Here is a 16,344-nt window from a genome sequence, read left to right on the forward strand (position 1 = left end):
ACATTACTGCGAGAAGAAATTGATGCTTGGTCACGAGCTCACGCCGACGACGACAACACACCTCCGTGCTTTGTGGATGCCCAAGATACTTTTTTTGAACACGCGTTTGTATTTCGTATATCCATACGTGTGTTATTGATTGAAAAAAAAACAAACAAACAAATGCAACACCTGAATACTGGAGGTTTTCCCCAAACTGCGCAGATGTGGCGCCCGTTTCCTTCCAAAAGAAGTTGCGTGGAGAAAGTGGGAGGAAATAAAATTCCTTGTCCATCCTCCCGATTCTATGAAACGAAATAGCAACTACTGCTAGGCAGGCTACGTTTTGTGTATATCTGAAAATCGGCATTCGGCAAACTCCTTTCACTCATGGGGTTTCAACTTGGGTGGCCTCGTACACCGCGTGTAAGATGATAGCACACGAAGCCGGCCACATTCACCACGCCGCGCCGACTTCAACAACGGAAACTCAGCGTCCTCCTCTTTTTCAATAGTGTCTGGGTTCTTTAACATCCAACATAATTTTATGAACAAGACTTGCAAGGTGAAGCCCATGATTTAAAATCCTTACCCAAAAAGACTCGATCGTCCAACTGTTCACACCTTTATTATATTCCTAGACCGTGAGTGTGGGGTGTTATGATAATCACGCCAGGACAATATACTAGGCGTTGTAAGGCTGAGAAATTTCAGCTATAGAGTACCACAAAAGAGAATTTGACAAAAAGGATAGGTGCTAGCCTCCTTGACCGAGGGGCTAGGGGTTATATATTCCTATCTCTGTGACTCCAACAGATCTATTTCAGAGGAATGAAGTGTGTCCATCATTCGGTCCCGCATAAACAGCTCTTTAATTTCCATTTTGTTCCCTAAATGTATGAACATGATAATTGTAAAACAGTCTTCCTTGCCCTCCTCTCGCCGCTCACTTTCGAAACAATCGAAATCGCCTCTGTTCTAAATTTAAAAATAAATACAATTTTAAAAGGCTGTTTTCAAATATTTTGAATCCCGGACTCTTAGAAGGTCATCCTTCGATCGTCATCTTTGGTGGGTTGCGTTCCTGAAAGAACCTGAAAGGAAATATAAATCAGAAGGTAACATCTTTCTTTTAACTTGACGTATAAATACAAATATAAACATATCAACAAATATAAACATATAACATTCTACTTTCAGTTAGTGTGGTCATTCCTTAAAGTGCCCCTGTGATAAAAAAATCACTTCCTTTTTTTCTTCAGATTTTGAAAGTGTGTTTGCTTAACACCTGACTGGCAAAATTTTGAGCTTTGATTTTTATCCAAAGGCCGTTTACTTTGCGCGAAAGTTTTGGATTTCAAGGTCTGCCATTACTCACGTTCAAGACTGACCGATTGGACCTCAGAGGGTTGGATCTAGGGAAAAGTGACGTCAAAGGCTCACTAGGTTAAAATCTCAACGTGTGAATGCAGCTCATTATACATGCAAACGCGAGTTTAAAAGTCCGAAAGCCCAAAACTCCTGTGCTGCACATTAATTCTGCGGCGTACACACAGATTGCATTCTTAAGTTAGTGAGCCTTTGACGTCAGTTTCTCCTCGATCCAGCTCTCTCAAGATCTTAAAGTTAATAATGGCGGACCATTAAATAGGAAAATTCCAGTTAACAGCATTCGTCGCTAGTGGAGGTCAGGTGCCCAAAATAACCCTACGGTTGGCCAGGAACCCAACTCCTGCAGGATGGAGCCACCCCCAATGGTCAGCAGTATCCACAACCCAGCCACAAGCCCCCGCCCCAAAGAAGGAATAAACAAATTACAATTATTATCAATATACGCGGCCAAATAGAAAATCGGCCTCTTCAAAACACACGCTCAGAGGGCTGCAAAAGACTGACAGCGGACTGCTAACGCATTATCAGCCCTACAGCTGATTGTTTCTTGCTTCAACTTTGTGATATGCCTATTATTTATAGACGATTTTACGCATTTTTTCGGTAATTTTAAATAAGTTTACTGCGCTTCGCGCTCGGGCCGCAAATGACACTACGCGGGCGCAAATAAACAATACTCCCTCAAAAGGCCATGTTATTCCCTATTAGACAACACCAATCACGCTGAAAGACATTCAGTGGAAGTCGATCAAAATATACTAAAGTAAAATGGTTATAATGAAAACCATTGAAATAAAGGAATGAAAAAAACAACTGGCGAATAAAATGAGCCGAGATGACTGCACACATGCCAGACTATAACAATCCCCAACTACCAAGATATATAATGAGAAGGGAGGGAGGGGGAACGAAATTCCAACAACCCAGCAACTGAACGCATAGGGGTGTAATGGGGTTGAAAAGGCTTGGAGAAACAATAAAACGCTGAAAACAAGGCTAAGAGTACAACGCAACGCTAAACCACAACGCCCACAGGTATAACGCTTGCTCCTCGTTGTTAACAGGGTTAAATTGTATTTAACTACATTTAAAATAAACTTTGGTCGCTTAGTGTTTAGTGAACATATAGTTTTGAAATCCAAGGAAAAATAAGAATTGATTTTTTGGACAGAGGGGCGTTTGCGGAAAAAAAACCTTTTCACAAATAACTAAAAGATTTTTCCTTTTTCTTCTTATAATTTCAGTTTCTATTTGGTGTAAAACTCATATAAATAAATAGCATTTTCCCCACGATCAAGCTAATGGGAGATCTATTTCTACTCCTATGTGCTCCTATGCTTGCATTGTCAAGCAAAGATTCCATAAGAAAATGCACGGGTTGAATGAAAGGCAGTCTACTGTACGATGACATCTCATGAAACTGAGTATGTATATCTTAGGTAGATGAAATAATACATGAAGGATTCCCGAGGTCAGTTCTTAGCATACCATTGCCACGATGTTCGTGTCTTTTTCCAGGAAGTGTATAGGTAATACCCGAAGTGCTGTTGAACTCGACAACACGATCGCTATCATAACTTGCTGCATACAGTGTGCGGACATCAGCAAAACTGCAAAGAAACACAACACTTATTAACACTGCTGTTCTACACTTGTCTCCCACCTAAGGGGGCAAGGGGTGATGAGTGTGTTGGACGCTAGACAAAGAGTGCGATACATACAGACATACAACATACACATGTGACGCCAAATTAACACAAAACACGTTCCGTTGTTCTTCCTAAGAGGGTTATACTTTTCGTCATCAATATTAATGAAATCAGTGTTTAAAACTGAAGAGGAACTCACTATTTTTTCTTCAGATAAAACCAACGCCATGACACTTGTAATATGAGGCGCTGTGATAACAGGAGTTTTCCATATCGGCCCTTCCCTTCATAGGGAAAAAAACCACCACATAATCGCTATAAAACCACTTGAGTCCGCTTTAGCGGCACGTGAAGAAACATCAATCAGGCTCTCGCACTCTTGTTTTTGTTTTTAATACGTCTTCTCTTGTTGTTGATGTGCCGACTAGAACCTCACTGGTTCTTGAAACAAAGGGCACCCTTGTTCCAATGGTTGGTATGTTTCTGTCAAATTAACTATTGGAAACCATGTACCCATGTAAACCATTTAAGCGTTAGCTCTATTAATGGAATTGGGCCCACACAAGGACAGAGAAAAACTCTGACCAGGGTGGGAATTGAACCCACGACCTTCGGGTTAGATCACCGCTGCTCTACCGACTGAGCTACAAGGTCAAACGGCAGTAGGTCGTGGGAAATTAAGATGTCAATTCCCCGGCAATGAATATGTACACGTTTTTGCAAACGTCGACCGTGTAGCACTTATATTTCAACAGAATTAACTATTCGAGGGTAATATGAAGTTCTATTTTCTACCTATGTAAACCATGTGAGCATTAGCCCACAACAGCCCTCCAATAGTTAATTCTGTTGAAATATAAATGTTACACGGCCAACGTTTGCAAAAACATAACCCTTCCTTGTACTTGTACATATTCATTGCCGTGAAATTGACATCGTAAATTCCCAAGCTCAGTCGGTAGAGCAGCAGTGATCTGACCCAAAGGTCGTGGGTTCAATTCCCACCCTGGTCAGAGTTTTCCTCTGTCCTTGTGTGGGCCCAATTCCATTAATAGGGCTAACGCTCACATGGTTTAGATGGGTAGAAAATAAGTGCTACGCGGCCAACGTTTTCAAGAACGTAGTTCCCTTCCCGTGTGTTACTGTCGAACTGCAAACTCATCCTGACAGCAGAAAGGTCAATTTTGTTGTTCATCAACAGACGAAAGGCAACGACGCAAGGCTCCTAAGGGAGATTCCTTCACTGCCACAAGTGCAATGCCCTCGGTGGCTGCATAACGGAGTTTTTGAGAGCATACCTGACACTAGAAGGTCCTTGCAATCCACCACCAGCTGCATAAACATCCATGAAATCACCTTAAGCAACAACAAAAACCCGTTCAGGCTTCTTGGTTACTGCTCAAAGTTCTAAGTTCACTTCAATGATTATCCTACAACTGTACCCAATGACGAATCCAAAACCAATTACTCACTCGTTGAACTTACCTGTTTGCCCATTGAATCGAAGGATACTATTTGTCACGTAACTCGTAACGTAAACGTGTCTGTTGACGAAAAAAAACAAAACAAAAACACAAAGCAAATCAACTGATAAAAAACTGTAAGAATTTCGAACTGTGATGAAGCAGTTACTGTATTTTTTCCTCAAACCCTTGAAGGAGTCCCAGCATGCATCTGGGTTGGTTAGCCCGATATTGGTGGGAGGTAGGGGGGGAGGGAGGGGGGGGGGCGTGTCATGCTATCGAATATGCTCTACTGGATGGATCGATGCACTCAGTGTCTACCCCCACCAAGAGATTGTGGCTTGGTAAATACCCACAACTAGCCACGTCCACTTCGGTGAATAGTTGTTAATAACATTATCAACCATAGGCTCCATCTCAGACCAAATGTGTGGGATCAAAAGAACTCAACTGCTGTTCAAAAAGAGTAGGACATGGTCTGTCACTTGTTCTGTACTAGCAGCATTGATGCTCCTACGTATGGCTTTGACCCTTCCCCACTAAGAGGGAAACTTGCAGATTTTATTCTGGCCAATGCCAGAAAATTTTACTCATCATGAGAGGCAATTCATGAGATTGTAATGGCTGCAATGTACCATCACAAACTCTTGTAAAGCACTTTGAGTGTTTCGTTTGACAGAATAAGTTTTTCTTAATGCCTGTCATTATTATTAGGGTTATTTGAAAGCAACTGGTGCACTAACTGGACATTACATGTACATGTAGATGACTCACCCATCGGAACCAACAGTTAAACCAACTGGTTTTTCTACTCTGGCAAATACACCCAGTTTTTCACCTGCGCAAAACAAGAAAAAGCAAACAGATTAAATAGAATAAAGAAATGCTAATTTCTCTACTGCTAAAAAAGCACAGAAAGTAGAAACAGGCCCTACTTTTTCGGATTTCCTGACTTACCGGAAAAAGAATTAAACCTTAACACAGTGTCAGTGTAATGGCTGCATATCAGTAGTGAACCATCTGGCAGGAAGGCAACATCCTCAGGTCTGTGGAAAACAACATGATTTTTAACTTCTTTTGACCTTTAATGGAGAGAAATGAAAGCTCAACTGACTCTCATGGTAAACCATACCCTTTGAGTCCATGGCTTTTGTCGGCAACCTGTTGAGAACCGATAACACTTAGGTTAAAGAGGTGAAAGCATATCTCACAGATCAAAATAAAAATGACTTTTCCCGCAATCTTTTGAAACCTGCAGTTGATTGTGTGCCTGGAGATCTAATCAAATGTTCATGCAAAAGTCATGATACGATGAACCATTTACTTACAACCCCAAGAAATTTGCCGTCAGGAAGGGAGAATTTTACAACTCTGTCATCAAGAAAGCTTGCTACATAAATTGTATTGTTGGGACCACGAGCCATTCCTTCAGGACAATCAAGATAACTCTCATTTCCAAACGCACCAACAAACCTGCAGAAAAAAATAGAAAAAGCATGATAGCTAGAGGAATATTATAAGAATGTTACATATTGAAACCAGAGATATGAAAGTAATTTTAATAAATATCACTGCAGTTTAGAAAGCTGATATTGACCCCTGGGAGATTTTACTCTGTCTGATTTTATTCTGTGTAACACCAGACGATTTTACTCGTCAAGGAAGTGGGGGGGGGGGGGGAGTGGGGGGGGGAGGAGGAGGGTGGTTCAGGAGTCAATGGGTTAACAACCTGTACATCCACTCAAAACCTATGTCCCCTTTAAGCCAATGACTCCTTGGAATGAGACTTAATAGATTTTACTCTGTCTAACGCCAGACAATAATTATACTCAGCAATGGGGGATGGCTCCCATAGACGCCTTGGGGTAAGACGATTTTACTTGTCAGTTGGGTGTGGTTCAATAGTAAATGGGTTAACAACCACTAAAATAATGTCCCCTTTAACCAAAAGATCATGACTTTGAATTGTTTAACTCTGGTTCAGAGCTGGGGTTTTTTGAGTTTAAAAATTTCCTTACCGATATTTGGATGTAATCTAGCTCATGCATTTATGACTGCACATATTACGTAGCACACTGCTCTGCCACTAAGCTATCAAGCCATCTTGTCAATAAATGAAATGCAATGTTACTGTTTACGAGTTTGCTAAATATATCCTGCAAGAGGCTAGAGTATGATAAGGATCGAACTCTGTTTAAGTGTCCAGTATTCTTGAACAGGAGCGCTAATAATTTGGGGATACTGCAAACTGAAATCACCAAATTAGGTAATGCAAATCAAAATAAAAATGTTGGTTTTATGAGGAGGGGAAAACCGGAGTACCCCCAAAAAAATCTCTTGGAGCAGAGTAGAGAACCAACAAACTCAACCCACATACAGAGTATGAACCCAGGCCACAATGGTGCTGTAGGAGGCGAGTGCTCCCACCGCTACGCCAGACCTGCACCCTAAAGAATAATCCAAAACTTATAACTTGAACTCCAGCTATGAGACTGTGAAGGATCACTGTGGTTAGAGAAGAAACTTGTCAGGAGCAGTTACAAAGAAGCCTAAAAAAATGAAAAGTGGAGTAGTGTGCATCTCTTTCTCCTGGTCATTGGTTCTTCAGTGTAGTCCCATTTAAGGCTGGAACTTCCCAGGCTTCTTTGCTACTACTACTAGTAATAATAGTCTTGTATAGCACCATTTCCTTAGGGTCCAATAGTGCTTCACAGAGGTATTACTAATTGCATTAATTATTCTATAAAAAGAGCAATTTTCAAATGACTGTCACAGATCCACTTAAGGTGTTCGATCCTTCTCTGTCTTTGTTGAACCCATAATTAAGTTACCACAGAATTTTCCATTTGGTTTCAGTGTTGCACATAACACCACACTTGGCAAAATATTAGAAATACAGCTCACTTTGATTTCAGCTTGATGGGCGAAAGATTGCCATCGAAGTCCATTACTCATTGCTTTTAAGATTCCAGATATTTATTTTTCACCTAACAAAATACGCACAGAAGACTCTATGCACTTAGCAGGGGAGTGTCTGGCAAGACTTTTACCAACACGGAAAAAAATAAATATAATCAAATTTATAAAATAAATAAAAAAACCAAGAAAAATTACCCATTTTCAAACTAAAAATCTTGTGCCAGTTTATTAACCAATGGGAAGGAAAACCAAAACCACGCAATTTTTCCTGCACTTTGAGCAAGTTACAGGGAATTGCTACGAAATTTGGATTGGTTCATTGCGCTGTTTGCACCTGCTGTAACTGGTCGACGTCATAAGTAACTTAGTATAATTTAAATGATTTTATATGACACTCAATTGAAAGCTGCTCTAATGATACAAATTACAATTTATTACATAATCATAATTTAACTAATTGAAATAACTAAAAATTATTTTAAAAAATGATATACAGTAGCAAACCAAAGTCAAACCAAAAGCTACATTAAACAGCCATGTTTGGACTCAAAATTCAGTAGAGATGCACAAGCTCAAAGTTCTAAATAGGAAGGCGATCAGAACAACAACCGCAAAAGATTGACCGCCATAAGTCTGACTGCTCAAGTTTGTACTTGAACTGTGATGGTCTTTTTGCTTAGAAAACTCCTGTTCCTCAATGGAACAGCATCAGAAGTCTTAATCATTTGCATTGGTTGGTTAGTATTAAATTTTTGTCAGTGTGACACAGTCAAAAATCAGAAATTATAACTTTGTCAACTTACTTTCCTGTTTGTAAATCATATTTATGGATCTGATCTGTTGCAAAACTTGCTACATACAAGTACTTGTCATCTAGAAACAAAACATCATCATCATCTTAAATCTGCACCAAATTAAGAAGGCTCAATTTCAAAAAACACTATTATTATAAGGATTGGCTCTACAACACTGTATCACCAGGCAAGTATGTTATGGTTTAATGTAAATCAGCACCAATTGCTTAACAAAGTGCACCCAATAGTGTGACATACCGGTAATAGGCTACCATGGCAACAGGCAGCACACTTCTATAGTTTGGTGACCCCCGTTTTCTCAAAAGTAATAATTACCCGTAGCAGGCAAAATTGAAACTCTTTAAAAAGTTTTTAAAATTCTCTGGATCACATTCAGAGCTACCTTCATAATTGGAATATTTAAGGTGGCTCTCAAACTGGTCCAGAATTTTTTTTTTTTAATTTGCAAAAGATTTTATCTTAGCTTGATGATCAATTTCCAGCACAGAAAAAGTAGGGTCACTGAGTTCATATTTGTGTTTATATTGCATTTCCATGCAAACTATTGGGTGTTTTTAGATTGCCGCTGCCGTTGACGTTGCTGTTACAATTACAACATTATAATGAGTGCGTCTTATTAAACAAAAAAATTGTTGTTCCATATGGTACCGCAACATTGCTGTTATGTAAAAAAGGGTTATAGAGTCAATCTTTGTTGTCAATCAAGTAAATTAGAAAAAATGTCAGAGCATGTGAGGAGCTTCTCAAATACAGGTCAAGAGTAAATGGTGCTGGGTGTCATATCTGAAGTATGATTACAGCTAATGGAGGTTACCAACTATGGGAACCTTCAAGTTGTGGGTCCATAGACAACTTTGCATCATCTCTTTTATAAATTACTTTCTTATAGGCAGCATATAGCGATATATGGTACATGTAGAATCAGGTTTCAGTTGACATACATCAAGAATATTCAAGAAGTGGGACTAATGCAGTGGTCATAATTTGTGCCTGCCACCACTGCAACATACCATTTTACCATGAATCTTATGCAATTAGATGTTGTTACATGTAACTCTTGGGCCTTTCTCTGCATACTCTGGTATACTGTTTCCAGTGGGGCTGTGCTCTGGGATCTTACATGGACCCTATAGAAGCTGCCAAAGGACCCTTATCTATGACTATTGCCCATAAACAAAAAAGATCTTGTTGAACTGTGGACTCAAAAAAGATGAGATGTACATGTATAACTGTATGACAGACAAAGACAATATTATTGGAGAAACAGTGTAATCGTAAGAATTGACCCACAGGCTTCTGAATAGTAGTGGTAATGGTAGTAGTGGTAGTGGTGGTGGTGGTTCATTGTAGTAGTAGTACAATGTAGTTACTGTAGTAGCGGTAGTAATAGTATGCAGGATCAATACCAGCAACCATTCCCCAGGGTCCATCCAGTCCATGACCCTGGGTGAAAGTAACGGCTGGAACTCCAGAGTGTCTTGTGTCCGATACAAACAAAACCTGTACAAGTTAAACATAAAACAATGCTGAGTAGGTCACATGGCTTGACCTATCTTAAATTAACTGTCACAAAATCAGTAACCTACCTGGTCGAGCAAGAAGCTAGAATTACAGGACAAAAAGGTTCAAAAATGATTGTTAGTGATGATGATGTCTGAAATAGCAGAGGATAAACATTATTTATGACAAACAAATTAAAATGAATTTTGAAACATTATTTGCAGTCAAGATCATCACCTTGAGATGTATAAGGTGTGCTGAGGTGTTGCTAAAATGTAGGAAGGCTTGTGCACCTTATCAAGCTGTTTAATTACTTGAGTTGTTTGTCCTTTCCTGAAAGAAATACCAAGGCTATACATTACATGAGGGCATCATTCATCATTTCCCCTGAGAGCTCTCCAGTTGTCAAGGCTGTATGAACACAGCTAGTGTTCCTGAACTTCACACAGCTGACGGTGAGCTACAACTTACCAAGAATACAGTATATATGTTGCAGGTCATTAATTTTTGTTCCTTAGGTTAATTTGCAACCAAACTAGGTCATTATTTTTGTTTCAACCTAGGTTATTATGAACTGTCTAAACAAGGGTTTTCCCTTTTTTGGGGGGGATGTAAAAATGGGGGGCCTGGATTTTTAGGGGGAATAAAAAAGAAAACACCTTTCTCCACCTTTCCCTTGCCTACCGTTCTTCGTCCACTTACCGTCTCTCCCTCTCCTTCCCCCTTACTGTCCTTGCTTACTACCAACGGACTGTGCCTCTTACCTTGAACTTTCACAACATTTCACACCACTCCAAGGATTCGAACCCTCACAACATAGGACATCCGAGATTACTTCTCCTCTGTATTAACCGCTAAGCCATCGAATCAGCAACTGAAGTCGTTAAGCTATTTCCAAGCCTTCACGACAACCACCACTTCGCACATGCGTATATGATATAAAGTGAGACTTTGAGAAATTAACAGTCAAATATTGTACAAAGTTTACTTACATCGCTATGCAAAATACACCAGGAACAAGGCATCATTTCTAGTCATGATAACAAACCAAATATTGTACCAAGCAGTCAAATATTGTACAAAGTTTATTTACATCGCTATGCAAAATATACCAGGAACAAGGCATCATTTCTAGTCATGATAACAAACCGATTTTCGCCGCAAATACAGCGTTCCCACAGTGCAAAAAAGATGGTGACATAACAAAATAGAACAGCAAAAGATCACCTTAAAGTTTGCAGTTTAATCAAAGAAAAGAACTCGTCTCCGAACCACTGGTGTCATCATCTTGGAGAAACCGCTTGTAAAAAAACACATAACCATTCACAGAACAATTGGCAAAATGCTGTATGAAGTGGTTTTCGGATTCTCTCGGAGAAAAGAAATTAAAAAGCCACAAATAAGTGGACAAGTCACAGCTACATCACATGCAGAGCAGGAAAATGGTGAATAATTTGAAAAAGTGGCAGGATGAGCCTGACATTAAAGGAGAGCGGTGCCTGACACTTGCCAACTGCAGACCGTGGACTGCAGGCTAACCCTGAATCACAGTTATTGAAAGCTAACTGCTCAAAAATGGGTCCCGAGGCTTAAATACGGTTTATCAGCACTGTTTGAAATAAGTGTTTAGCTTAAATACTGCTTATCAGCGCTATTTGCAGGCAGCCAGCAGTCTGCCTTTTGCAGTCTTCATACACCAGAAAGGGAAGAAGAAAAAGAAGAAGTTGGAACTTCAGGATTATGTGGTGCTGAAAATTAATAAAATGGAAAAGGAAATACCCCTTCGACCAAATGTGCTACTTGCTCAAATTGAAGAACTTGAAGGGGACTGTGCCAAAATAATCACAAAATTTGGATTTATCACTACAAGCAGACTCAGCAAAATTGAAAAAAAGAAACAAATATTTTATTTCATAATTCAAAAGAAAATAAACACTTACAAGAGACTACAAAATGGCATCCAATCAACATATTATGAAATCCTCTTTCCTGACTTTTCAAAGTTTTGTTTTTACTTGCCTTTGATTATTACGAATTCAAAGTAAGCAAAAGATAGAGGAAATAACTAAGCAAATTAAAAATCAACAAGACATCATGTATGTTTCAGTTCTTATATTCCTTGGACGATAATTCAATATTGTTGCCCTCTGCCATCCTAAGGAGATTTATCAATGAACAATATTGCAAAAAAGCTCTGAGAAAGAAAAGTAGAATCGGTTATCATGTACTGTATGCCTAACCCCAATCTTAATGCTAACCATTTAAAATCAGTGCCTAGACTTAACAACCATTGGAGTTTTATAAAATACTCATGAAAATACAAGCTCCACTAAGTTCATCCCCTTTCCTCTAGGACCAATTTACTAACCAATACATGTATATTACACATACTTACTAATAATTGATGGGTTTTTGTTGATGTTTCCTTCTATCAATTTCAACCTAGTTTAAAATAAAATGACCTAGGTTGAAACAAAATAACCTAGTTTGGTTGCAATTAACCTAAGGAACAAAATGACCTGCAACATATACATAGTTTGTGCATGCTTTAAATTCAGAGAATAAAGGCTTGAATATGAAATAAAAGGCCAACAACTAATTTTCAGCAGAAAAGAAGCATTTGTTCCACTGATAACACATTTGTGTGAGTGGATCTGAATGCCTATGCATCCTCAGGCATTATTCTAATTATCTGCATAAATGAAAATAGAAATTTATTGGTATTGGAAAAATGTAAACTGGACTGGAATGAAAACATCATAATTAAAACACAAAGAAGAAGTAAGGGTAACAGTGACCCTTTTGCCTTTTTTTTGCTCAGTGCTGTAAATGGTGTTCAACACAGTCAGGAGTGACATAATTATGCTGATGTTGTTTGATTGTCTGGTAAGTGTAGAAGGATTGTATTTGTTTGTGAGTGCCAAACTGAAAACCTAAGGTCATTGGGATATCCCCAAAACAGTCAACTACTTTCAAATGCCTCATTGATCACGAAACAGGAATCAAACGCACTTCAATAATCCTTGATTACTGCTAGTCTCTACTTTTTAACGAACAGGAATAATAAGTTTTGTTAAATTCTCAATCTCGGATAATGCAATACTAGCTTTCTCATTGGTTCCTCACTTGATCTTGGTTACCAGCCATTATGCATTTGACCTTATACAGAGATGTATCCAGAGTGCGTCATTGCGTCCTGGGACTCACTCATTTTCGTTTTGGACACATAGATTATGGAACAAAGGGTCCAATTGGATGCAGAAAAAAAAATCGAATGTTTATGCAAATTATGAACGCCAGGAAAAACATGCGAATGGCATATTTCACAAGGAAATTGAACATTCCCATTTCTCACAACGGAAAAATGATCGAGTTCCTTAAATTTCAAGATAAGCTGTTATTTTCGGATTTTTGTAGTCGAATAATTTCGTTTTTTCAACCATTGTGTCCAGCTTCAGGAGTTCAGTTTTGAATTCGCACGTGTTGCGTGACATGATCTGAGCTGTTTAATTTGTTAGACGAGACAATCGGCGACACTTTCGATCTTCCGCCAGTGATAATTAAACATTTCAGTCGAAGTTCAGTTTGTTGCATACTTTTCAAGTGAATTTCAAGCATTAGTTCGCTTATCGTGAGGGAAATGACAGAGAATCCAACTGTTTTTGTTTTGTGCAACCCTGTTGATATTAGGGAACTTAAGCAACGACAACGGCGACGGCAACGAGAACGTCACAAATGTGCATATTTAGTAGGCAAAAACAATAGCTTTGCACGCCCTGCACGTGCGTTTTTCACTTTTGTCCATTTCTTTGCCGTCATCAGCAAAACAACAACGTGAAATAGTCAAATTTTAGGTTTTAAGGAGAACGTCAGCACTTGACGCTAAAGTTTCATTTTCTCCCCTAAATTAAGCGCCGTTCCGACCAATGTCATTTTTGAGGAACTACCACACCCTTGTCATATAAGAAGGGTTGACATGTTTACAAAGTGATTACAATGACGCGAATTTATATTTTGAGATGACGCTCTCGGTGCCGTCGCCGTCGTCGTTGCTTAAGTTCCCTATTTTAATTCCGGGTGCGCACGTATCATCGTCTCGGTTCTTGTCTTGCACGTAACTTGTCTGTTTTGCAAATTATGCAACTTTTCTTCGGAGTTAGTGTTAAAATTAACGTGTTGAACATGAAACTTGAATGTATTCAATCGCTTGATTATTAACATTGGCCGTGGCGAAGTCACGGCCGCACAGGCCGATGATGAACTGTGTATCGATCGCTTACATTTGTTTACTCTTTTGTTCCTAAATTACACCTCAAATGTTGTTGAAATAAATGATGCTCTTTTAGGGAAAATTGAGATTCAGTTCTGTTTTTTTTCACTGTGGAGATCTAGATAATTTATCAACTGGAGCCAACAGTTCCTAGAGCATACGGATTCCTCGAGACGTTTTCAAATGTGATTGATGGAGCTTTGACAGCCCATACATTTTGATTGATGAATCAACAGTTTCAAAGAAATTGATCATTTTAAGTACATGGTTTTGGGAAGGGATAAGGCTTTATATTTGTCCAGTTAGAAATCTGAAAGGGTACGGCAGCAGCAATTAAGAGGCAATAGATCGCATATTAATTCTTGAATATTAATTAGCTGGACCCCCAAAATTTTGCAATGGACCCCCAAATTTTTCAAAAAGGGGTCCAGAGGACCCCCAAATTTGAAAACCTGGATACATCTCTGCTTATATGGAAATGAATGCGGCAAATGTCGCTCAGAATAAAATCACTTTCTAGTCGTTTCTTCAACTTAAGGAGGATCAAAAAAGTTTTTCCTTTTTTCAAAGAAATTAACATATTCTGTCCTTAGATACAGTTAGGGTAATCATAATTGTCTTGAGACGATTTCTCACATCACGTTTTCCTCCAAAATTATATTACCATGACAACGATATACTGTAAGGCATTTCTTTGAGCCTTAAAATCAAGATATATTGTCTTTTTTAAAAAAAACGGGACGGTAAATCTTCCCATTTAGCGTTACCTGATACTGTTAGAAATAATCTCTAAAGTATTTAAAATTCAACAAAATCTGTAGGTCAGTTTTTCAGAAAAATTAGCTTTTTTCACAGTTTTCGTTTTAGGAAATGTCTATTTTTATGCCATATACAGTGTATGTTACTAAGGAATTAGAAGAAAGGTGAGTGAAATTATTTTGTTCATTTCTGGCGACCCATTTTGAATCATGAGCTGACGCAAGCTGCTTTTAGAATTGCGTGTGTGGCTTACTCATGCGCGCTGAGCTGAAAACCCTTTTGAGCCTCCTTAAATGAAATTTAGGAAAACCGAAGGTTGAGAATTCAATATAAAAAAAATATATATTATTCCATTCGGCCTTGTTGGATATGACATTGGTAACAGCCAACTTGGCACTAAGTGCCTCGTTGGCTATTTACCATCCTGTATCCAACGCAGGCACATGGAATAAGAATTGTTAAATGGTCAATAAGGAGTAACTGTGTTGGGAGTTGTCTCTTTCTGTGTGCCCTAGGATAACATTATAAATCATCAGAGTTGTGCCTTGGATGGCATGGTAAAGACTTAACTGAACTATGCCTATCCAACAACAGTCCTTCACACACCTGGAAAATCAAACTTTAGCATGGTCATTTTTTGAGCACTATAAGTAGTACCAGAAACCCATAAGGGTTGAAATGTGTAACGGCCTCTTGTGTGCTGGGAAACAAGCTTCTGAATATTCCAATTTGCTAGGTACCATATTTGGAACAACAAGAGCGAGGGGTTTCCAAATATGGTACTTAGCACTTACACGTTCAACAAATCAGTTCGCAGTTCTGAATATTCGGAAGCTGTGAACGCGCATTACACGTTTCAACCCTTATGGGTTTCTGGTAGTACATATATGCCAACAGTTCCTACAGACTGACAGGAATGAAAACTTAATAAATGAACAAAAAACACAAAAGAGTAGCTAGGGTACCACAGATTCCTTAAGACGCTTTCAGATGTGATTGATGGAGCTTTGACACTCCATACATCCCAATTTTGATCCATGAATCAACGGGCATAACAGTTTCAAAGTTTTATTTTCAGTGTATATTCGAGGGGAGAGAGATACAGTACTGACCGCAGGAATAGCAGCATTACACGCGCGTATCATGTATGTAACTCCACCATATTGCGCGCATTTTACACGCAAATTACGCGCGCGTTACGCGCGAGTAAAAAAATACATGAAGTTGTGAGTAAAAAAATTACACGCAAATTCTTCACAGTGCGCGTAGAAATCTGAAAGGGTACTGAAGCAGTAATTAAGAGTCAATTGATCGAAGATTAAATATTCTTGAATATTAATTAGCTGGACTCCCAAAATTTTGCAATAGACCCCCATATTTTTCAAGATACATCATATCATATCATCATCATCATAATTATCATATATCTTTATTTACCCTCGGATTTTTAGAATAGCTTGGTGTACCTAATTTCTCCGAGCATTTACCCTCCCAACCATGATACATCACACAAGAAAGACCACAACACCGGGAACTACATGCCCTACTCTTTGCGACAAGTGTGCGGATACTTTTACGTCCCATAGGATTATGAACAT

At 38.8% G+C, this 16,344-nt stretch overlaps 1 protein-coding gene across 1 annotated transcript in view; it reads right to left on the reverse strand.

Annotated features, from left to right (window-relative positions):
• Nucleotides 1-832: 832 nt before the first annotated feature.
• Nucleotides 833-16,344, reverse strand: part of LOC137975990 (serine/threonine-protein kinase PknD-like) — a 16,411-nt gene continuing 899 nt past the window's right edge. The window contains exons 3-14 of the mRNA XM_068823226.1: nucleotides 9,955-10,050; nucleotides 9,804-9,819; nucleotides 9,624-9,717; nucleotides 8,206-8,275; nucleotides 5,812-5,956; nucleotides 5,616-5,644; nucleotides 5,441-5,529; nucleotides 5,258-5,321; nucleotides 4,506-4,564; nucleotides 4,319-4,376; nucleotides 2,860-2,981; nucleotides 833-1,073 (exon numbers count right to left, since the gene is read on the reverse strand). Coding sequence (XP_068679327.1) covers nucleotides 1,042-1,073; nucleotides 2,860-2,981; nucleotides 4,319-4,376; nucleotides 4,506-4,564; nucleotides 5,258-5,321; nucleotides 5,441-5,529; nucleotides 5,616-5,644; nucleotides 5,812-5,956; nucleotides 8,206-8,275; nucleotides 9,624-9,717; nucleotides 9,804-9,819; nucleotides 9,955-10,050 — 874 coding nt within the window. The 3' untranslated portion in view covers nucleotides 833-1,041. The remainder of the gene's footprint in view (nucleotides 1,074-2,859; nucleotides 2,982-4,318; nucleotides 4,377-4,505; nucleotides 4,565-5,257; nucleotides 5,322-5,440; nucleotides 5,530-5,615; nucleotides 5,645-5,811; nucleotides 5,957-8,205; nucleotides 8,276-9,623; nucleotides 9,718-9,803; nucleotides 9,820-9,954; nucleotides 10,051-16,344) is intronic.

Source organism: Montipora foliosa, chromosome 11 (genome assembly GCF_036669935.1).
Source record: "Montipora foliosa isolate CH-2021 chromosome 11, ASM3666993v2, whole genome shotgun sequence".
NCBI classification, from domain to species: domain Eukaryota; kingdom Metazoa; phylum Cnidaria; class Anthozoa; order Scleractinia; family Acroporidae; genus Montipora; species Montipora foliosa.